Consider the following 23,837-nt stretch of genomic DNA (forward strand, 5'->3'; position numbering starts at 1 on the left):
TTCTGGAACTCCTTAATTTTCCTTTTAAAGGTGAAGGGATGGCCACCCATCTTCTCCTAGGGGTCGGTAATGCAATTGAAATCCCCTGCTACTAACATCGGATGGCCCTAATTAATCAATTGGGATGCCTTCTCCCACAAAATCCTCCTCTCCCTGTAGTTTGTACTAGCATACACAGCTGCGAGGACCCGGGTTCCCATTACCTTTCGAAATGAAAACATTGAAATGTCAATTCTACAATTACTCTAAGCTCAATTGACAATGATACCTCTCGACAGTCCCTGAGATTCCACTGCATAAAATCCCCACGACCTCGGCACCGCCCTCCTTGCTTTATCTAGACTACTTCCAGATAAGCCAGGGCAAAGGAAGGTTTTCCCGCACCACGGCAGTTCCAAAGAAGCACCTTCATAAATCACTAGATGGAACGGCATGGCCCAACTCCCCGGGACCACACCTACAAGAATCCTCCAAACTCAACCCACTTTCAGTCACCCCACCATTGGCCTTTACTTCCTTTACTGAAGCCAGCAATTGGAGCATGATACGGTTGTGTGATCCTTCACTGTTTGTCTGTGCCAAATGGCACGCTGAGGCTACAGGACCCTCCCCCACGGCCCCTGTTTCAGCCTGCTGCACTCCATCAACCATGGCAATGTCGGTTTCCTTAGTGAGCAACACTTCCACGGCCCTTGGCTTGATACTGTGGACCTATGCCAAACGGCACAGCTCACCCGTCCCAGCAGAACTCGAGTCAACAAGTGGAGGAAAGTGCTGGCTGGCGCCGTCGCTCGCGGCCGCCCCAGCTTCGCCCCTGACTTCCGACGTCGACGCCGCAACCCCCAGCTCCGACAAGGAAGCTGCCGCCGAGGCCACCCGGTTGAGCCGAACCGTGCCATGGCCTCTCAACCCCACGGCAAAAGGTAGTTGGCCGACGCCTCTGCTCACCGAATCTGCCCGAGGCGGCCGACCACGCAACGTCGACAAGGGTGGAGGGGAGCTTTTGCTCTTCCGGCGAACGCCTCCAGGTTTTCCTTGTTCTGCTGTCAGTTTAGATAGAAATAACGCAAAGACAGGCAGCTTACGAAAAAATGTTCATACAAAAAGTTATTAGTAAGGAAAGTGTTGACCCATAAGGATGTCGCAGATGTTAAAACCAGGGAAGCATAAATCTAATTGACTCAAAAAAGAGAGGCATACCTGTGGTGGCAGTAGCCCTGTACCCTACGACACCCTTTTGGGTTGTTAAAGCCAGAAAAGAGGCCAGCGTCGTACCGTATGCTGTGTTGAGGCTTCTTTTTGATGATAAGATTATGTGGAATGTTGCTATATGAACAGTGCACTATAGAATCAGCAATCTGTTTCTTGTTCAATTCAATTTAAAAATGCTCACGGATCAAATCCCATGCTTCCATGAAATGTATGAGAGGTGTGACATATTACCTATTTTTTATGAGAGAGCGAGTGGACCGTAGACCACAGTTTCCTGGATCGGTTCCTGCAGTAGTTTGGAAGATACTTTGGGGAGTTGTTTGGATTTTGGAAAGTATGTATATCTAAAGGTCTGTTTATATTAGACCGGTGTATTGAGTCAAGACAACAAGCAAAATCATAGAATTACAGGCCAGGTTAGGTTTGCATACATAACTTCTCAGAAAATAGCTTTGTAGGGGGAATCCGTTAAAAAAATCGTACCAATTAATGGTCAAACCTCCTTACATGTCTGTGCTTGTTCTTTTTTTCTTCTTGCTGTTTTCTTTTTTTAAAAAACTCATTTTCATGCTTTTCAATCACCAATCTCTGCATTTTACTTGTGTCAGATTGGATGCACTGAAGTGGTCATAGCTTAGGATTCAGAATGCTGTTCTATTGAGAAATGCTAATATCACACCCAGCATCGATGTTTTCCCAAAACTAGTCTGTTTTGGATAGAATTACGATATTGTAAACGTTTCTTTGGAACGAAGGAAAAAATCACATTGATAGCAAAAGCATACCTTTGCTCAGTTCATTTTCCCAAGCCGCTTCTTCATAGCTTAATTTTTTTGCATAACCCAGCAAATTAAAGCCACATCCATATTTCAGTAAGTATCAAGTTTCAGTATCTACAATCAATTTGATATATGTAAGAAATTTATTTTTCTTTAAAAGAAACATGCGGACATTGTTAAAAGGTGTATGCAAAAGAATAAACAAAGAAAAGCATCAAACTAGGAAAAATACCACCAATAAATAACATGGCGTCAAGAATAACTTCGCTATTTTATTTGAATGAACAAATTGTGAACATATTTTTGCATAACGAATGATCTAATTGTGATGTAATTGATGGAAATGAATTTTGTATAAAAAATCTACTTCCTAATTGATTTTGCAAGAAAATGACATTTTTTTGTGCAGAATGATACCCATTTAGGGTTGACCATATGATTCTACCCCATGTATAATTATGAGCATGCTATACTCTCTCTCTCTATTTTTTTTTGTGTGCACTAAGACAGATGAAACCCACAAATTTAGTATGAATATATCTCCAAGAGTCAAAAAAATGAGAATATTCCGAAGAGAGGGTGGCAAGGTCACACCTTCCATCCACAATATCTCACTGGAGTGATCTGCAACAAAAGAAGCAACCTAATCTCTTGCTCAGTTCGCGTTGCAGTAAATTAAAATATTACTTGCCCTGAAGGCGGTCCACTCCTTTAGACACTACTGCATGAGCAGAAGTAAGGGTGGTCTATCTATGACCATGGATTACCCATGGATCTATTCAATCATGGTGGCCAAGTCGCCTTCTATCAGGATGAAGTCCGCTCGTAGGTATAACGTCACATAGCTAACTTCTACCCAAGCTGCTCTTAACTCAACTCCTGAAATAGAGGTGCATGGATCCGGTTCCTATCCATTGCATTGGGATGCGAGTTAGGGCTTTTGACTGCAAAACCAGCTCCTCCTTTCCAACCGCCATCACTCATCCTGCCATCAAAGTCTATCTTGAGAAAATCGGAGGTCAAGGCTCCCAAGTGATGAAGATCATCTTGGTCGCTGCCGGAGCTAGAGGGTCTCAGGTATTCCAAGCTATCATAGGCTCTCCAAGTATGAATGAGCGGATAACTTTTGACGGTGAATCATGCTGTACTCTTTAGGTTGCCGTTCGACATATAAGATAATATTCAAAGCTCTGTTCCTTCCATATAAAAATCGGGAAGAACCACGTGCCAACTGATGTATCCTAGCTTTTTTTTTTATTCCCTCTCTCCTCTATGTTTCTATTTAGGCTTTTGCTAAGTACTCCATCTCTTGCCAATTCTTGCACTCTCCCTTTGCTCAAGACCTCCACTCTCGGTCTGCTCTCATCTCTCCCGTTGGAAGCTTTTGGTCCCTCTCACTGCTAGCCCTCATCACCTAGAGTTCCTTCTTTTTATTTATCTCTGCATGCTGAGATACGGCCACTCTCCTTCCCTTCTTCCTCTCACCAGACTCTGCGTGTGTTCCCTTCCTTATCTTTGATCTCTCTTCGTAGATCTCTTCTGCACTACACGTAAACAGATCTCTCTTAGGTTCACTCCAATTCCTCTGTCTCTCTATCTTTACCTCTCTCTCCTTCACTCCCTCTATGTCTCTCTCTTATGCATTGTCAGGATAAAGCAACGTATGTAGTCGAGTGGTGTTTGGATGCCACAGTACGTGTTTTACAAGGTCCCTTAAGCGTGCCAAGTTGGTATAAATATGTTTTGGTGTATGTATCCGGCAAAATACAAAGATTCACGCATGCACTTAGTTTGCTATTGGAACTAGGGGTGCAAATGAGTCAGATTAGACCAGGTTATGTGAGACCCTGACCCTTTTTGATTCCTTGTTCGGATTCTAATGTTGACACACATCCAACTTAATGAAAGATCGGATCGGGTCGGATCACATCTATAGCTAAAATTTTTGATCCAACAGATCATTTGGGTTGTGTCGGATCCATATATACTCCCAACCAAAAAAGTCAGATGTAGATTGGGTTTGGATCATACACATGGAATTCTAAAGTAAAAGAGTTAAATTTAGACAAAAAGAAATCCTAGCTTCATAATAAGATATGAATCTCTTTCGAAAACTTAAATATAATGCAATGAAATAAAAATTTGATAGGTGAATATTAATTTCAGCAACTAACTAATAAGTAAACATTGAAAAAATTAATGCAAACAAATTAAGCAACACAAAAAAATAAAATTTATAGTGGTTCAATGCCTAACCCTACACCTTCATTCACTCTCTAAGACATTTTTTTTAGAAATTTCTACTATAATCTTTCCAGCATTACAGTATGATTATTTTACCCGGGCTCAAAATCAATCTAGTTGATTTTTACAGATAATCAACCAAAACCAACACGAAGCATATATCCAGGCTCAACACAATCTAATTCATAGTTTGAATAGACCTTTCCCCAAGTTTTAGTTCCTAAAACTTGTCACAACATAGTATAGAAGGTAATGTGCAAATACAATAAAGTATAACTCTTGAACAATAAATATAAAGTAATAAATGAAGCTTGACTCAGTTAGTTGGCTCTGATTAATCTTAAATGCACTTCACCAACTCTCAATTGAAGAGGATATGATCTTTTAGTTCTCAGTAAATACTCTTGAGTATTTTTCCTTTAAAGCTCTCTTCTTTTTGTTTTCTTTTTCTTACTCTTATTTTTATTGATTTCTTTTCGCACTTCTCATTCTCTTTATTTCTTTTGGTGTTCCCATACATTTATACCATATGAAAGTGGTTGGAACACTCTTCTAGTTGTAAGATAGGTTGAAAGAGCCGTAATAAAATGAAAATATCCATTCTGATTTACAGAAAAAGTAACCATTACTGTTATCAAGCCTAGAGGGGTCGACTCGTAATCTCCAGAAGTCGACTCATGATCTTCAGGGGTCGACTTAAACTTATTATTATTTTGCTGTGCTCTGTCTTTCTTTTGTGATCATTCTGGAGTCGGCTCTCTCAATTTAGGGGTCAGACTCGTTTTGTGATAGGGGTCGACTCAATATTTTTAGGGGTCAACTCTTCAATGGAATGAGTTTTATTAGCTTTCTATCTTTTCACTATGGCTGTTTAGGGGTTGACTTGCTTGTTTCTAAGGTTGACTCTTATTTGACTAGAGTCGGCTCGTATGTCTCATAGGTCCACTCGCCAAGGTGATAAAATTTCCAGCTCTTTATCTTTTCTCTATAGCCATTCAGGGGTCAACTTGCTTGTTTATAGGGTCGACTCATGTTAGACTGGAGTCAGCTTGTATTCTTCATGGGTCAACTCGCCAAATGATAAATTTCATAGCTTTCTGTCTGGCTTCTAAGACTGTTCTGGGGTTGACTCGCTACCTACTAGAGTCGACTTGTGAAAGCATATCAGTCAGTGATAATGTGTAAGGGTTGACTTATTGCAAACTGGGGATTGACTTTTGAGATAGTTTAGAACAAAATTCTCTGTACTTGCATCTAACCTTAAGGATTGCGTCAAGGCCTTTTGGAGTTGTATTTTTGGTGTAGAGCTTTAAATATATGTTCTTCATCGAAGAGTTATTGGAGGCTTTCTTTTTAGCTTTCTGAAATCAATCAAGCATACTTAAGGCACTTGATTAGCGATCCTTTTACTCAGTTGTTTTGCATCATCAAAATCAACCCTTTAGGGTCAACAAAAAATTAAAAAGTTCTTTTTGGGGGATGAAATTTACATGCAAAGCTATTTTAAAAACGATCGACAGTAGCTACGGTTGATGGTATAAAGCATGCTATAATTGCAGAGGTGCTATAAAAGTTTATGGGAATAGTTTTTGGTGTAATCAATGTGGCAAAAATGATCAAACTTTCATACCATGGTAAAGACATATTTGTCCTACCTTTTTCTTTGTTTTCCTTTGTTTGTTTAACAAATGCATTTATGGTCCAACATCAGAATAATATTTTTTCTGATAACCTGCACATAGGTAAAAATTGAATGCAATAATTGAAGATAATACAGATATAGCAAATTTCGTAATATTTGACAACTTAGCTCAACAATTGATTTGTGTATCAGCAGTTAACCTTGCTACCAGTAGAAGATCTGATAGATTCATTTTATCTTTTGTTATCAAAAAGATACTCAACCTCACTTATATATTCCATATTACATTTAGTTCGCAAAATTTCGATACCAGTACGGTTAGCTGTAAAGTCATAAAAATTTTCTAGCAAGAGGAACTGCAAGCACACGATCAACAACTACCTCTTAGTGCTGAAGCTTCTTCCTCTTATCTTGTGGATGAAGCTATTATTTCAACTCCAGAAAAGTGCATTCGTACCGCACTCTTTGAAAATGAAACTCCCAAGAAAAAAGCCGTCGCTCTAGTATTGTATCTTTAATACCAATCAATTTTTCATCGCTTTCAATATTTTGAGCTTTTATTTTTCTCTTATCTTTTTTAAAAATAATGCAGGAATGTACCTAACCTCCCTTTGGAAAAAACGGATGCATACATGGTAACATACCATACATAGATCTATATTGTTAACATATCTTCCACTCAATTTCTAAACTTTTCTTTTAGACCATCCTACAAAACAAAAAGAAGTGATGGATGAGTATCTCAAAATATATAATGCTTATATATGCTGCGTTCCGCCATATTCAACCCTATCTCCTACCAGTTGTACACGTGTTTATTGATTTTTTACATTGCCTAGTAGCTAAACGTTTCTCTGTATTTTTCTTGAAATGTATTAAAGATTGCAGCGCAGCGAGGGTACATTGCTAGTATCTCACTATAGCAGGTTAGTCTCTCAATAGCAGCAATCAAATACTGAAAGTAATTAATATGACTGAATCCTTGCAATGTGCTGTATCAATTCCAATTTAAACCCACAAAAAACATGCTGTGTAGGTTTTGCAGGGGTGTATGCGTGTATGCGTGTACATACATATAAAATCAAGAACTTTGTTCCGCGCGCCTATCACTCTGCAAATAAGTATCCCTTTTCCTTAAAACTTTGTGCATATCCCTTTTCCTTAGAACTTTGTGCATAAAATCAAGAGCTTTGCAGATGTTAGAACATATTTTCTGATTTTAACAAGATAAGTTAGCATGACAAACTTCTAAAGAAAAAAATAAAAAACAAAACAAGGCCCTTTTTTTTTTTTTTAAGTTCTTGGAGTTTAGTGTGGTACTCATCTAACTTTTTCCAGGACAAATCATCTTCATCGACTGTGGGTGTCCCCACCTGCTCTCCAATTTTTAAATTGCCAGCAAATATTTCACCACATATTTGCTGAATTTGCGACTGGACATCCACAAGCTCCTTCATCCTCTCGTCTTTCTGCTTGCCTAACTGTTCTAATGCTGGTGCTATAGCTGCCAGCTGCTCTTTGATTGTGCTGGATTACTTCTCTGGCTGTGGAACGACAAGGAACAGTAGTGAATCAGCTCCAACCTAACTTTTAAACATACAAACTACACCAGTTAAATATAAGCTACTATAATGTCTTGTACTCTTAAAGTTGTTATGCCTATGTATGTTTTAGTCTTAATTCCATATCAATTGAAGACACAACATAACAATGATGAAAGGCCACCAGGATGATGCCTCTGCCAGAAACTATAATTGTTAAGCTAGAAGAAACATAGTCTAGATAGAAACAGTAGTACGATATTCATCAGAAACAATCTAAATATTTGGAAAGGCGTTACCTGCAAAATATTTGAGCCAATTCCAAAATTGCTGCATCGAGCTCCTAAGGAAGATGAAATAACAGATAGTCATTGATACTTGCCAAATACATCAATGCTGAAAGCGTCGGAGGAATTCCAGACCTCCCACTATGGCAGACTCAGCCTTTTTGACTAGTTGCAATCTCAGCTATTAGATCATCTTTCTGTCTCACAACTGTCTCAAAAGTAAACTTTGAATCAATACCTGTTCTTGTTCCTGCTCTATCTAGGGCGCCACAAGACTGCTGGAAATCATCTCCAGCAAGCAACATAATTCCAACCACATCAATTATTCCTTTTATTTGTGTTATTGGTTCATAATACTGGAAATCTTAGTAGCAGGGTTAACAAATTTTTTAACATACAGAATTTGACTAATTATATTTAGGATTTTTTGCATGAATACTCTTCTAAAAATTTAAATTTGCATGAATACCCTCTTAAAATTTATATTTATATCTATACCCTCATAAATACTATTTTTGCTCAAATGCCTCTAGTGTAACGATTCTTCTAACACCGTAAATAAAAACCATATTTATTTTAATTAAAATAAAATAAAATCTTCAAATTACCTTTTTTCCCTGCTAGGAATCACGATTGCCATAGCAGAGATCGCGATCCCGCTTGCGCCTTCTTGATTGCGATTCTTTCCCCACGATGCACTGTTTCTCTCAAACAACAATATTCCTCACTGCTTTCAAATCTCTCATCTCCTAAATTTGGTCGTGGACTTGATTCATCTTCTAAATCTCTCCTCTCTATTTATATCTTGGCTGCGGAAGCTAGTCCGAGGATCAATCGCTAGACTCCAAGTAGTGTTCATCTTAAAGAAAGGTATTTCAATGTCATCTTGGCCTCTCTTCCCTCTCGTTGATGTCTACTGTTTTTCTCCTATTAAATTGAACAAAAAGAAAACATTATTGTAAGCGTTAGAAGAACAACAATGATTGTTGTAGCTGATTTTATTTCATTCCTATTTCTGATGCAACCTCTAGATTATCATTTTTACTTGTCCCTGCACTCACTAAACAAGTCTCAAGAGGTTCTTTAGTATTTTCAGCCCTAAAAACCTCTCTGGTCGACTCATCTACAACATCAACTCGAAAAACATGATCAGTAAAAGAAGGATATTTAGTAGCTTCAAATAAATTAAACTCTACCTCTTCTTCACCAACCTTCAAAGTCAACCTACCATTCTTAACATCTATGATAGCTCCAGCTGTGGCTAGAAAGGGCCGGCCTAAAATGATAGGGATCTTGGTGTCTTCTTCCATCTCCAAAACAATAAAATCAATTGGAATGATAAACTTCTTTACCTTGATCGGCACATTCTCAAGAACACCCAAAGGATATTTGACCGATCAATCAGCTAGCTGCAAAGAGACAGTAGTAGGCTTCAACTCCTTCAATCAAAGCTTTCTAGACACAGATAAAGGCATTAGTGAAACACTAGCAACTAAATCACACAAAGCTCTAGAAAAATCAACATCACCTATAGTACCAGGAATAGAAAAACTCCCTGGATCTCTTAGCTTTGGTGGAAGCTTATTCTGGATAATGGCACTGCATTCCTCCGTCAAGGCAATGGTCTCGAAATCTTCCACCTCTTCTTAGACATGATCTCCTTTAAAAATTTTGTATATGCAGAAATTTGTGCTAAGGCGTCTGCAAAAGGAATATTAATGTGAAGCTGCCTAAACACTTTCAAAAATTTCTCAAACTGTTGATCAATTTTATTCTGCTTAAGCCTTTGAGGAAAAGGAATGGGAGGAACATAAGGTTCAACTGGTGGTAGTGGGGATGGTGTCTTGGCTAGGTCCTCAACTTCTTCACTGACCTTCTTGCTCACCTCTTCATAGTCTACTTCATCACCAACTATAGTCTCACCACTTACCTGACCAAGTTGCTTACCACTTCTCAATGTAACTGCCTTGTAATGCTCCTTCAGATTGACCTCTGTCTCACTAGGCAAATTACCCTGTCCACGAGAATTGATGGAATTGGCTAACTGCCCCAATTATCCTGTCCACATTTCTATTGGAACTCGCCAACTGGTCAACCTTTGCTTCCAATCTCTCAAATCTCTCTGAACTGGCATTGGCTAACTTCTCAATAGCTATCTCCTAAGACTGCTTATTTTCTGGTTGGGATGGTCTTGGTTGGAAACCAGGAGGATGGAGAGGTCTAGAACTGCTACCTTGGTTACCTTGATCTTTCCATGAAAAGTTGGGATGATTCTTCCAGCCTGCATTGTATGTGTTGGAATAAAGGTTGTTCTGCTGCTGCTGCCTGTTATAATTAAACACAAATTGAACCTGCATACAATCAGAACTCATGTGAGCTCCTCCACAGCAATCACAACTCAATACAGGACTAGAAACCGAATTCACATTACCCAGCTTACCGAACATTTTTACCAGAGAATCAACCTTGGCATTCAACATGTTTATGCCATCTACATCATACATACCTGAAACTTTCTTAGGCATACCTCTTTCATTAGACCACTGATAATTGTTAGAGGCCATTTCTTCTAACAACTCATATGCCTCTTTTGTTGACTTACTCATTAAAGTACCTCCTGCAGCTGCATCTATGGTAATTCTGACTGAATGTGTTAATCTATTATAGAAAGTCTGTACAATCAGCCAGTCAGAAAGACCATGATGTGGACACTTCCTCTGCAAATCCTTAAACCTCTCCCAGATTTCATACAAAGATTCACCATCAAACTGAACAAAACTGGTAATATCATTTCTAAGTTTGGCGGTCTTACCTGGGAAAAAATACTTACTTAAAAAAGCTTGTGACAAGGCATTCCAGGTGGTGAAAGAGTTAGGCGCTTTGGAATTCAACCAGGCCTTGGCTTTATCCTTTAGAGAAAATGGAAAAAGTTGGAGTCGAATAGCATCATCACTAACTCCATTCATCTTGATTGTATCACAAATCTCCAAGAAATTGGCAAGGTGTGCATGTGGATCCTCAGCAGGTCCTCCACCAAACTGCTCCTGCTGCACCATCTGAATGAGACCAGGCTTAATCTCAAAATTATTAGCATTGACTGTAGGTCTCACAATACTGGGTTGAGCACCATTGACATTCGACACGGCATAGTCACTCAACAACCTTTTATTCTGGTTATCTTGGTTATTGTCTGCCATGGCTACTGCTTGTTTTTGCTTTAGGTCTAATCTTTGTTGTTTCCTTAATGCTCGTAGGGTTCTTTCAATTTCTGGATCAAAAGGCTCAATTAGCTCACAGTTTCGTGGCATACACTAAATACAGAAAACATAAATTAACAAAAAGAATAAAACAGTCTAAATTAATACAAAAAATTATTTGTATTGATATTAAAAAATAATCCTCCCCGGCAATGGCGCCAAAAACTTGATAGTCCCTAAACTTTACCACAAGTGCATGGGTCATGACAAGTAGAATAGGGCAAAAAGAGTATCGTTTCCATAAGGAGGCGATTCAAGTACCAATTTATAAATTTTCTATATTATTTAGACGACCACAAATTGATGTGACTGACTGCAATTTCTTGACCTGAAAAATCAAATATGAAAGGTTCCTAGGGCTTGGATTTCATCAATTGAATTCCTTCAATGAATTTAAATCTGATTATTAATATTCTGCTAATTACAATGACCGAAGCCCTTTTTTTTATATGATATCCTCTTTCAAGGCATAACACCTATACCTATATTAATCCTATGTCTACTTTCGTGATCATAGAAATTAATATAAATTCATTATGATCTGTGAAATTCTTGATTGTAGGTCATAAGGGTGTGTATTTATTTCTAAACTACACCACCAATGTTTAATAAATTTACCAACTAATATTGAACTTCAACTTTCGTTACTTCATTCAACATCTTAAGCATGCAATTCATGGCCAGTAAATTGCAAGAATGAAAACCGAAATCATCAAATTGCAATTAACAAAAGATATTCAATACAACCATACTCAATTCATATCAAAAATTCAATGACTACGTCCTAGCCCTAGGATAAGAAAACTAGCAAATCATAACTAATAAATCAATCCAATTATTTCTCAAACATAAATTCGCATTCAACATTCTTAATAACAATTCAGCAAATAAAAAAATAAAAAAATATATATATAAGAGAAAGAAAAAGAACTCTGTATTTGCAAAAATCCTCCATTACGTTCTTTCTCCCAGAATTCCAGCTTTTACTTCCTCTCGGAATTTCTAGCTTTTCCTCCTCTCGGAATTTCAGATTCTCTGCATTTTTTTTTTAATCTGCTTGTCCTCCTCTTCGTATAGGCTGGCCCCCCTCTTCTTCTCGGAATTTCCTTTTTTTGAATTTTAAAATAGATTTCCTCCCTATCTGCTAGCTGAAATCCGGAATTCTAGGCTGATTTTTAGACTCCACTCTCAGCTAGATTTAGAGCACCAAAACGATATACGTTGGAGTTGGACCCTTCACAAAAGTTTTAGATCTCGTTCTCAGCTTTCCAACGCACCTGGGTTTGTATTATTCTGACTTATATAACTCCAGATACAAGCTGAAAACTGAAACAGGGTTTGGGCCGCAGTAAAATTCTGGACAGATTCAGACTTCTCCATTTTGGCTAAGTTTTGGACTTCAAAACGGCAGAACTTGGGTTTTTGATCTTCATAAAAGTTTTAGGTCTATGTCTTATCTTTTCAGCAAGCTAAACAACATATAAAACGGAGGTCTGTAGCTCTAGTTAGAACTCAAAAACTGAACAGTATTCTGGGTTGACTAGACCAGCCTAATTTCAACCGAATTCAATAATTAAACACATGCAAAATACCAAAAATTTTCAAGAATTAAATAAATGTAAAAGACACCTAAATTCTAGACAAATGAGCTAAGAACATACAAAACACTCTAAAACAAAACAATTAAGACTAAGAAAATATGTGAAATAAATTCCCACATCAGTTATGAAGTATGTAAGAGATATTAGCCTTAAGCTAGGTGCTTAAAAAGTTTATAGAACCAGTGATTACAGAATAGAAGTAATTGAGACTAATGGAAGACATGAAGTAATTCTAATGAACAAAGCTGCTCTTGTCATCTATGGGAGGTGTCAAGCATTTCTTATGTGCATGCTGCAGCTTTCATTTATAGTATGAGAGGTGTAAATTTGGCAAATTATAGCTCGAAGTATTTCACGTTACAAAGTATAAGATTGCCTATACATTAGAAATTGGACCATTACCTGACAAGGCCCAATGGATAAAAGTTAATATTGGATACAAAGTATTGTCTCCTAAGCTCAGTCTAAGACCTATTGGAAGGCCAAAAAAGAAGAGAATTAGAGGTACAGATGAGAATAAATCGAAGAAGAACTACAAATGTAAGCATTGTAGTGAGCTTGGTCATCATGCAAAGACCTATAAAAATTCAGTAGTGGAGGAATCTCAAGCTTGAATATCCACATCTTCTGCACCGAAGAAGCTTAGGAGGTAGCATATAGCACTACTCTAACTTAATGATGTTTGTCCTTTATCACTTGCTTATCTTTGAAATATTGCAGGCCTAAGAAAAATGGTTTAAGAGGAAGAGTGTCAATTATAAGAGGCACACATGCAGTGTTTGTAGCACCAAGAGAAAAAAAAAAAACAAAGGACGATCCCGCAAGCAAGCTAAAAGAATGGAAACTTTAGTTGGAGAAGATAATGCCTACCCACAATCTTAATTGGTATATGATTGGATAAACGTATCCCAATTTTGCACCTTATTTGTTTTTAAGTTATTTGGATTACTTTTAGTATTATTACCAAACATAATTTATTGGTTGATATAGAGTTAATTCTCTTACATAATTTTTTTTAATGTTTTTGCTAATTACAGATTTGATCGCATGTTTTGCTGGAGGAGTGAAGATTATGTTGGATATGAATCTTTTTATTTTCTCTAAAAATGTAGTTTGTTCTACAATGATCAAGACGAACATCATGCAATGAGATAATCTTTCTTGATTCCAGAAATATGAATAAATTTTTCTTTACCAGAAATATTTACTTCTCCACCTTATGTTATGCTTGTTATGCTTGCATTCCAATGCGGCTTTATATTTGATGATCTCTGCACAATGTCGTTTTCACTTGCATATCATAATAATATGATATAAAAAATATAATGAAATATATACTTGCTTTATAATTCCAACATGGCTTTATACTTGAATTCAATAGTGTGCTCTAGTTTCTGGCTTTCTTTGATAGTTGAGGTCTCACCCGACAGCGCATAAAGGAGAGAACCATTATGTGGAAGACATATGTTCCACTTGTGAAGAGATGCAATAATAACTTAACAAAATCTTCTAACAAGGCTTCCTCTAGGTTGTTGAAATATATAAAATATAGAACCAAAGAAAAACTATCAATAACTAAATGCACCGATAGAGCACAAATGCCAAATCCTAAGTCCCATCCATAACTATCTTAAACCCATACAATATACACGGCTGATGTGAATGAACTAAAGCTTCTAGAGAAAGAAAATAAATGAATAACGAGCTCTTTTCCACCTTCCCTAGAGCATCGACATCCCCTTCTTTGTGAATATGTCACCTTGCAAACAGAGTACATGTTTCCGCCAGAGTTCTTAATCTTTCTTTGACTATTTTAAAACTATCAATATAGGAGCAGCACTTTAGATCTTGAGACTTATGTTAATTTATGATGTATGAATTCATCTTACTTATGTAGAAGCATAAATGCATGACTCTAATGACTACAACAATAATTAATAAATGCAAAATTCTGAAGGCTATCATATTAACTAATAAATACAGGATTTTGAAGGCTGTTATATTAATTAATGTCAAAATTCTTTCCATCTACTAGGATTCTTTTTTGCATATATTCCCTTCTAAATTTACAAAATTACATAAATATCCTTGTAAAGTTGCTATTTGCTTGTATACCCTTATAAATATTTTTTTGCATGTCTACCTATTAAGGATAAAAAGAAGTAGATGGAAAGGGTATATATGGAAACCGTTAATTTTTTAATGGTGTTAGATAGTGTGGGTACATGAGTAAAAATAAGGATAAAAAGGGTAGAATAGCAAAACAAGTGTTTTACGAGAGTATATATGCAAATATCAATGTTGGAAGAGTATTCATACAAAATCCGATATTTAGAATGGTATTCACGCAAAAAAAACCCTTATATTTAATTATCTGATTATTTGGGATAGTATCTTGCATTTGCTTTGTTAACATACAAAATTTGACACAAATTTAATTTACTTATTTCAATCTTTTGGGATACTATGCTTCATAATATCTTGCATTTGCTTCATTATAGGGTACTTCTGAAGAGTGAATTTGGGGAAGAATGATGTGCTTAGTATATGGCTATTATTGCCTCTAAAGAAAACAACACAAGTTTAGACTTTTATATCATGCCTATTGAGTGCAAAGTATGCAACAACACAAAACCCCTAAAAATTATAGGACTTTTATGTTAACTACCTGGTTATTATTGCATGGAAGGTGCTTATATCAATACTATAATTGATATAAGCGCATTTCCATGTATCATTTATCATGGACCACACCCACAAGTTAGTTCCATATATCATGTATCATGTACCATGTTTCAGGTATCATGTAATGTGTATCATGAATTATATATCTTATATTATATATCTTGTATTATCGACCATGTATCATGCAACATATACTTTCTTTTTAGATAGAAGAGCATAGGAGGGAGCTTGATGAGGTGGATTCTACACGATGACTCATACCACTACAAAAAAAATAATCTTTTTCCGACGTTTTTTAGAGCCTATACCGATGCTTATAAGCGTTGGTAATTTTTGCATCGACGCTCTCAAAAGTGTCGCAAAAGTGTCGGGTAGGTGGGAGTAAATTTTTTTTCTTCTGACGCTTTTTGAAAGCGTCGATAAAAATGGAAGCTATGCCGATACTAGAAAGCGTTGGCCTATTTTGGAGTTTGCCGATGCTATTAAGTGTCAGCGAAAACCAAAGATAGGCCGATGCTTAGAAGCGTCGACAATACTTAGAGTTATTTCAAAAACAAAATAAAAAGCCTAATTAATTTTTTGGAAAAAAAACCCTGGATATTCTCCATTACTGGTTCATAATAATTCTTCTTCTAATAGTACAAGATAGATACCCCAGCAAATTAAAAAAAAGAACAAAATTAAAAAATAAATAACACAAGAAAAACACTGATGTTTGTTTTCCTTCTATCAAATTAGCTTTTACAATGGAAATAACCCCAAAAATTTTCCAATAAAAATAACCCTAGAAATTGTAAAGAGTAATCTCCTAACCCCAACCCCAACCCCAACCTAACTCCAACCTCCGTGTTCCGCTCTTCAACAAATAACAAATAACAAATTACAAAAAGGATTTCGAAATCCCTAATCTCTTCTTCAGTCCGCTCCGCCTTCTTCAGTCTGCTCCTCAACTCCTAATCTCTTCTTCCATTTTCCCTTCATTGTCGTGAAGAGAACACCTTGACTCCATTTTCTTTCTTCAGTACGCTCCTGAGCGCCTTCTTCCATTTCCAAAAATATGGAGAGAATATAGAAGAACCACAAAAGAACCAGTAAAAAAACCAAAAAAAAGTAACACAGAAGAACTTCTACCTACCATCGAACTACGATCTGACCCATCTACTTGACGTCCCCCTTCTCCTCTCTCTCTCTCTCTCTCTCTCTCTGACTGCTGCTAGGGTTCCATCGCCTTGGCATTTTATAGAGGCAGTAAGGGGTGGTTAGGCGTCCGATGACGCTTTTAAGCATATCTGGCCCAAGTTTAAGGAAAATTAATGTTAAGTAGCCGGTTGGATTCTAATAACACTTTTCAGCATCGTCGGCTCCTTTTTCTCTCTGGCCGAAACTCAAGTTCTCTTGGATGCTCCAGGAACCTTCTAGACTCCAAGAATCCTCCCAGACAGGGAGAAGGGCCCAGGTTCTCTCGGACCCCCTTCGACGATCCGACAGTGGGCGTCGCGTACATCCTCCCCGTGAGCAGGGTCACCGATTACAGTGGGCACTGGTCCCCTTACGCGCTAGGCGAGGTGGCGCTGGCCGCGCTGCAGTGCTACCTCCCCTGCAACGAGGCTTACTCGGCAGGGGAGGATTCCGACGAGTCGGATCTGGCGGACGCGCTGGTGGATGCCTATTCGTATGACAAGTTTCGGATGTACGAGTTTAAAGTTCGGCGATGCGCGAGGGGGCGTTCCCATGATTGGATGAAGTGCCCCTACGCCCACCCGGGTGAGAAAGCTCATCGGAGGGACCCCCGGAAGTACCCTTACTCTGGCACTGCCTGCCCGGACTTTCGGAAGGGCAACTGCAAGTGAGACGATGCCTACGAGTTCGCCCCTGGGGTTCGAGTGCTGGCTCCATCCATCACGCTACCGGACCCAACCATGCAAGGTTGGCACTGCCCGCCATCGCCGCATCTGCTTCTTCGCCCACACCTCGGAGCAGCTTACCTATTTTGCTTTTTAAACACAAACTATGTGAGAGACCATCGCCGGATGTGAGAGGTGGGAGGTGATTAACCCCTTCGATGGTTAGAAGCGCCGGTATTGGGCGGCGTCCGGCGGCGCTAACTAAAGCATCGGCGGAGCCCATTATTTGCCGACGCTTTTTAGAGGCATCGGCAAGCTTTTTCGCTGAAAAAAAATTACCGACACTTCTATTTAGTGTCGGCAATATAGAGTCGGCAATGCTTCTTTTTTCTATAGTGTACCCATTGAGATGACAGCTTTATCTGAAAAGAGTCGAGAGATTTAGTCGTATGTATTGATAATGGATTTGTGTAATGATTTATAGTTTTATTCTATTATTAATATGTGAACTTTTCTTAAATATAGGAGAGTTACATCCCTTATTATGGCGCATGTTAAGGAGTTGTCCTCATGTTCACCAAATTGATGGGACCAGAGCATTATGGTCGAGTGAGAGCTTATAGTGTTGGAGTCACCTTTTGATCCGATCAGGGAGAATGAAGAATTTTCTCAACCCACTCAACTCGAATTTCTCAAAATAAATTTAAAAAAAGGAAGAATTATGAAAGTAAGACTTACGTTTTTTTTTATTATTGATGATCTAAAATTAAGGCACATTGCCTCTATTTATAATAGTGAGGTCTGTCCTTGCACAACTTGGATCGAATTTTTGTTTCTAGTTCTAATAGAACTCTTTTTCCTAAAATAGAATAGCTAGTTGAAATAAACTTGAAAAGCTAAAATTCTTCAGAAAGTGAAACTCGACTTCTACCTTGCCTTCTATCGCTTTGCTTGATTTTTACTTCGGATTGGAAGATATGTCCAATTAAAGTCTTACTAGAGAAGGAAACTTTTAGTTTGACCAACCTTTTACAAGCCCAAATGATAAAAATTTGGATATGATCGCTAAAGGAGCCATCCCTTGAAGAGCATGATGTCATGTTGTATATCTCTAAAACGTATCAATTTTTTTAAAAAAAATTATTTCAATCGAACATCGCATGTCGAAGTTATGGCCTCTGAAAGTTTGGCTTGCGACTTGGCTTTTTGATATGCTAGATCTTGCTTCTAGACTTTGTCCAGCCCTACCCGTAATGACCAAAGTCCACATCGAGTTAGGAGATCCTTTTGAATCATCCGTACTCAGTTGTTTGTAGTATGTAGATACATTCACTATGCTAGATAGAGTGATAGCACTGTAGACATTCGTAGGCTGGAGATAGAGATTATGGACATGAGCTAGAGCTATTAAAAAGTGATACAATCTTTAATGCAGAATTATGAGACAGAGATGCATGCTATAGGATTTAGCATAACCAGATTACATTCTTACTGCAGAAGTTTGTCCCGCCTTAGATAAATAAGTACATCTATTTGTATATTTTATACAATTATCATGTATACTTTTGTTTGGGATTAATAATTTATAATACGTTGTAATTTCGATATTCTCAACTTTTGAAGTTTCTTTTTCTTATAAGTTTTCAATGCTTTCAGCAATCATAGAGATGATGATAATAATGCCATCAACTACTAATATCTCATAGATTTTGTTTTGAAGTTTTATATATGACGTATATTTTCATGGTTTTTTTTTTAAGTTCTTGCCCGGTCAAATCCGCTGTTTTGACTGTCATGATTATGAATACCATTACCATTCCCATCATTGTAACTGAAGAGACTGTAGAACCCAGCAATGGCAACAAGGCCAACCATTGCCCAGACGGCTGCCTTCGGAGCAAATGGCATCATCCCCGCCGCTCGCTAGCCAAAAGTGGGGTTGAGGACGGTCACGTGCGCCAAGATAGCCGCTTCCAGGCTATTTAATTTTGGAGGCATCCAAATAGGAGTATCAGATGCACACTGGACGAGAGCACGAACACGAGGGCGTCTGGGTCCTGGCGAGCGTAGTAAGCAGCGGTGACGACATCGAGCGTGGTTGGAAATGTGTCGGAAAGACAGCACGTACTTCAGACAGTCTCGGGGGAGACTTCAGATATTGAGTCATTGATGAGGCCAGCTAATCTCACGCGGAACGACAGAGAAAAAAAGAAAAGAAAAATTAATTGCCACCCTATCCGTGGACTGGTTTTGTAACAACCAGTCAAAGGCAATTTGATATTTAGACCCTATTTGGAAAAGCTTTTGAAGAGCCAAAAAGCACTTTCTGGCCCTCCAAAAGTACTTTTGGGGAAAAAAGTGTGTTTGGTAAAATTTTCAAAAAGCTGTTTCAGCTTTTGCGGGAAGCTGGAAACAGCTTTTTGGCAGAAGCTCCAATTTGGAGCTTTTGGGAGGAAGCTGTTTCAGCTTTTTCGGAAAGCTCTATTTTTGACAAAAATGCCCCCATTAAAATCTAATAATTACATAGCTTGCCCCTTTATAAACCTAAAAAATCTGGTTGAGCCAAGAACCCTAGCCGTCATAGTTCTTTCCGTAAGAGAAGGTATTTTTTTTTTCAATTTTTGTATGCATCCCTTGAACAACATTTTAGAATAAAAAAAATTTAATCCTTCTCTGCACCTTCCAAAATCAATGTGTTGTTTTTTTTTTTTTTTAATCATCAACCTCGCGGCCCGTCCTCCTCGAGCATGGACCACGAAGAACCATCACTGGACCACGGCATCGCGGTCCAGGCTGTAGCCGCGACACCGTGGACCGCAGCATTGCGGTCCACGATGCCTCCTCTCTCGCGGTCCACGGGTGACCATGATCGCATGTTACAGAGGGAGGATCTCTCTCTGTTATAGAGAGATCCTCAGTCCATGCTCAAGCCGCGACACCGTGGACCGCACCACCACGGTCCACGGTGCCTCCCCTTACAGAGAGAGAGGATCTCTCTCTGTTACAGAGAGAGAGGATCTCTCTGTAACAGAGAGAGATCCTCTCTCTGTACGCTTAATGATCTCGCGGTCCACGGTGGACCGCGAGATCCTCTCTCTGTTGCAGGGAGGGAGTTCTAGTGGACGGCGAGCTCTTTTCCCTCTCTGTTACAGAGGGAGAGAGAGAGAGAACAGAGAGAGAAATCTCTGTTACAGAGAGAGAGATTCCCTCTGTGGTTCGGGTGGACCAAATTTTTCCTCTCTCTTCGGGTGGACCAAGTTTTTCCTCTCTCTGTTACAGAGAGAAAGATAGATTTGTATTTAGAATTTTAATGGAGTTTGGTAATATTATTGTTGCCTTCTAACTTATGATTGGATCATTTTCTGTCAGGTACTATCACCTAGTGGCTCAGAAATTTGCAATCTCCATTGCACTTTGAAGCTTTAAGAAGTAAGAATACTCCTTTTATTCTTAATTAGCCAAAAAAAATTTTATGCTTATACTTTTGACTTAAAGTCCAAATTACTACTTACATTGTCATTCTTCAACAAAATTCACTGCTAGTGATTCCAAGAATGGACATTTGATGAATATTGAAGCATGTTTTAATTAAAAGATCTTACACCTTATTGTCATTTTAGTGGTGCATACTATTGTTACTAATACTTCCAATATTGCCAAGAAGATATTGGGTACTCAACATCGTATTTGGCTAATATTGGGAACTTGACAATGTAATATGTTTTGGCCTGAGCGTAGTTAGTGCAAGCAACAAAGTGCAGTTAGGCACAGGTTTATAGTGCAGTTAGGCACAGGTTTTCTAATTTAGTGAAATAGTTTACTGATGCCATCCCTCTCATTCATCTCGATCGTAATTACGAGACATGCCCCCTGGACCTTATTAATCTGACAAATAATGTGCATACAACGTAACCATTACATGATTCAAACTTTAGTCTTCATGATCCGAGCATTGGGAATTTCCAAACAATCTCACAATTTTTTTAAGAGAAATCTCGGTGCGCTATTACTTTTATTCCTTTAGAAATAATCAATTTTCATATTTATTACAGAATCATATGAGCATGTTCTGAGAGCTAAAAGGAAAGAACCTGTAGGTGCTAATGGATTTACAATATAAAATCGAGATACTGGAGATAAATAAGGTAATAAATGTTCCTATTAATCTGATCTTATTTCCAATAGAAAGAGAGTCCTACAAGATCTGGAAGTTGAAATTTAAAAAGAAAGGAGATCATGGTACGTAGGCAAATTTTTCCTGAGATCATGGCAAAAATGCTGCTACCTAGTTAGGAATGGGAAGAGTAAGTTTATACATGGTAATGGCAATTTCTTTATTTAGTATCATAATAGCCATCCATCAAATCCTTGATTCTATCAAATAATTGACATTCATTAGACATAGAGTTCTATTAAGAAGACTAGCTTGACCAAATACAGAGAAAGTATACAATAAAGAGTACATGGGTCTTCTAAGACTAGCCTAAAAATGGTCAAGAACATAGACGAAACCAGTAAAGCCTGAGATCCATTTAAGAACTGTGCAAGCTGGTGAAAATGCTTATAGTTCTATCAAATAATTGCCTCTTATTGCATGCCTTGTCTAATATCTCATTGTTTTTCTAATATGCTTTACAAGGTGTTTTATTCATATGGATGAAATCATGACTTATGATTGACAAAATGTTTCATGTCTTTGTTGTTGCATTGTAAGAAGAACAAATGTCTAAGAAGAGCCAACATACCCTTGCTGGTCCATCAACCCAAGATGAGAAGAAGAGGAAGGCCATTTGGAATGAAAAATTGATAGAGGAGTTTATCGATATATGTATTGGTGAAGTTGAAGCTGGTAATCGCCCAGGAACACATTTCAATAGGTTAGGGTGGGCCAATATAATTAAGAAATTCAATGAGAAGACTGGAAATCAATATGACTACAAAAAATTTAAAAATAAGTGGGATAACCTGAAAGCAAATTGGAGCATTTGGATGAAATTGGTGGGAAAGGAAACAGGACTTGGATGGGATCCTGTTAGAAATACAATAGATGCACCAGATGCATGGTGGGAAAAAAAATTGCAGGTACACGTGCCACTAGTTTAATATTTGTAAGATTTTTTATACTAACCTATAAACTACTATTGACAACTATATATTGTTAACTTGCAGGAGATTCCTGATGCAGCTAAGTTTCGAGAACGTGGTCTACAACATGCCATAAAATTGGATAGGTTATTTAGAGGTACTAGTGCCACTGGGGAGGGGGCCTGGGCACCAGCTTTACTGGTGCAGGAGGATGTTGAGGACACAATTGAAGTATATGAGAGGTTGGATGGGGTTAATAATGATACATTTGAGGGCTTAGGTGACTCAGATGAGGACCATCATATGATTGCATATAAAATTGATGATGTTCCCACTGATAATTTTAATGTTAACCTTACTCTTGCATCTGATGCTATCCAAGAGAGAGGAAAGAAAAGAGTTAGCTCTACTTTGCATGATAAGAAATGCAAGAAGGTTGGGGGTGCTGCACAACTATCTCAGCAATTGAGTCGTCTTATTGATGCAGTGGAGAAGAAAAGTACAGTGCCATCCAAGATGATTGATAAACCTGGACGTAGTATCGATGAGGTGATGGACGTAGTGCATATGATGCCTGAGATGGTAGCACAACCTGAACTGCTTTTGATTGCTGCTGAGGTGCTCCTTAAAAGAGAACATCGAGAGATGTTTATGGCACTCCGAGATACCAATCTTCGAATTGAATGGCTCAAGCGAATGTCAAACTTACATAAGTAGTTGTTGACGTACTATCATGGCAATATGTTTTGTAGTTTTAATTATGAACTTCTATTATAGAATGATGATGGACTATATGTATTTGTGGTATCTCTTGGATAATGTATCGTGGATGCTATTGATTTTATGGATATTATAGATGTTATGATTTTGTGATATTATATGTATTTGCATTATATGTTTATATATCATTTGTTTTATTTGCTACAGATGTTTTATTTTTTGCATAATATGTTTTCTACAGGTATGGGCAGCATTGACAATAGTTCTGAGGAGAATTATTCCAGTGAAGATGAGATAGTTGATGATGATAATTATAATATTCTACTAACTGCAACTGTTGGTATGGTTACTGAATATTACACAAAATATATTGAAAAGGAGCCTTGTAGGACCTCTTATCAAACCGGATACAAGTTTGTATCAGAAATTTTACATGGCAATCCATATAGATGCCAACAACAATTTCGAATGGAAAAACATGTATTTTTTAATCTGTGCATGGAATTGAAAATCAAATATGGTTTAAAGGCTTCTAGATATATTCCTGTTGAGGAGCTGGTGTCTATGTTTTTGATGATTCTAGGACATGGGTTTGGGAATAGGATGGTTCAAGAAAGATTTCAACATTCCGGAGAAACAGTTAGTAGATATTTCACCCATGTTTTAAATGCTGTTTTAAGGATGTCCAAGGATATTATTAGCCCGCTGGATAAAGAGTTCAAAAATATTCCAAGTAAAATCCGCGATGATCATTGTTGGTGGCCTTATTTTAAGGACTGCATTGGAGCAATTGATGGCACCCATATACCAGTGAAAATTTCTCCATCCAAACAAGTACCATATATTGGCCGAAAAGGGATTCCTACACAAAATGTTATGGCTTGTTGTGATTTTGATATGCGTTTCACTTTTGTTTGTGCTGGATGGGAAGGTACTGCTC

At 37.9% G+C, this 23,837-nt stretch overlaps 2 protein-coding genes and 1 non-coding gene across 3 annotated transcripts; all 3 read left to right on the forward strand.

Moving 5' to 3' along the window:
• The first annotated feature begins 10,399 nt into the window (after nt 1-10,399).
• Nucleotides 10,400-10,506, forward strand: LOC120112668 (small nucleolar RNA R71). The gene has a single exon (XR_005514243.2). It is a non-coding gene; the product is annotated as a small nucleolar RNA R71 (small nucleolar RNA).
• A 6,012-nt stretch (nt 10,507-16,518) lies between these two features.
• On the forward strand, nt 16,519-17,098 carry LOC103718972 (zinc finger CCCH domain-containing protein 2-like). Its single transcript, XM_088714555.1, has 2 exons — nt 16,519-16,568; nt 16,657-17,098. The coding sequence occupies exons 1-2, from the start codon at nt 16,519-16,521 to the stop codon at nt 17,096-17,098; spliced, it is 492 nt and encodes a 163-aa protein (XP_088570681.1).
• A 3,494-nt stretch (nt 17,099-20,592) lies between these two features.
• LOC120111999 (L10-interacting MYB domain-containing protein-like) lies at nt 20,593-23,282 on the forward strand. Its single transcript, XM_088714301.2, has 2 exons — nt 20,593-22,174; nt 22,262-23,282. Exons 1-2 carry the CDS (start codon nt 21,815-21,817, stop codon nt 22,892-22,894), a joined length of 993 nt encoding a protein of 330 aa, XP_088570427.1. The 5' UTR covers nt 20,593-21,814; the 3' UTR covers nt 22,895-23,282.
• The last annotated feature ends 555 nt before the right edge of the window (nt 23,283-23,837 follow it).

The sequence above is a fragment of the Phoenix dactylifera genome, chromosome 18 (genome assembly GCF_051530095.1).
Source record: "Phoenix dactylifera cultivar Ajwa chromosome 18, Ajwa_hap1_PhDact_Kaust_v1.1, whole genome shotgun sequence".
Taxonomy (NCBI): domain Eukaryota; kingdom Viridiplantae; phylum Streptophyta; class Magnoliopsida; order Arecales; family Arecaceae; genus Phoenix; species Phoenix dactylifera.

Coding starts and splice junctions, on each gene's coding strand:
- LOC103718972 (XM_088714555.1), top strand. CDS start 16,519: ATGACGCTTTTAAGCATATCTGGCCCAAGTTTAAGGAAAATTAATGTT. Junction 16,569..16,656: donor TTAAGGAAAATTAATGTTAA/GTAGCCGGTTGG, acceptor TGGATGCTCCAG/GAACCTTCTAGACTCCAAGA.
- LOC120111999 (XM_088714301.2), top strand. CDS start 21,815: ATGTCTAAGAAGAGCCAACATACCCTTGCTGGTCCATCAACCCAAGAT. Junction 22,175..22,261: donor GGTGGGAAAAAAAATTGCAG/GTACACGTGCCA, acceptor GTTAACTTGCAG/GAGATTCCTGATGCAGCTAA.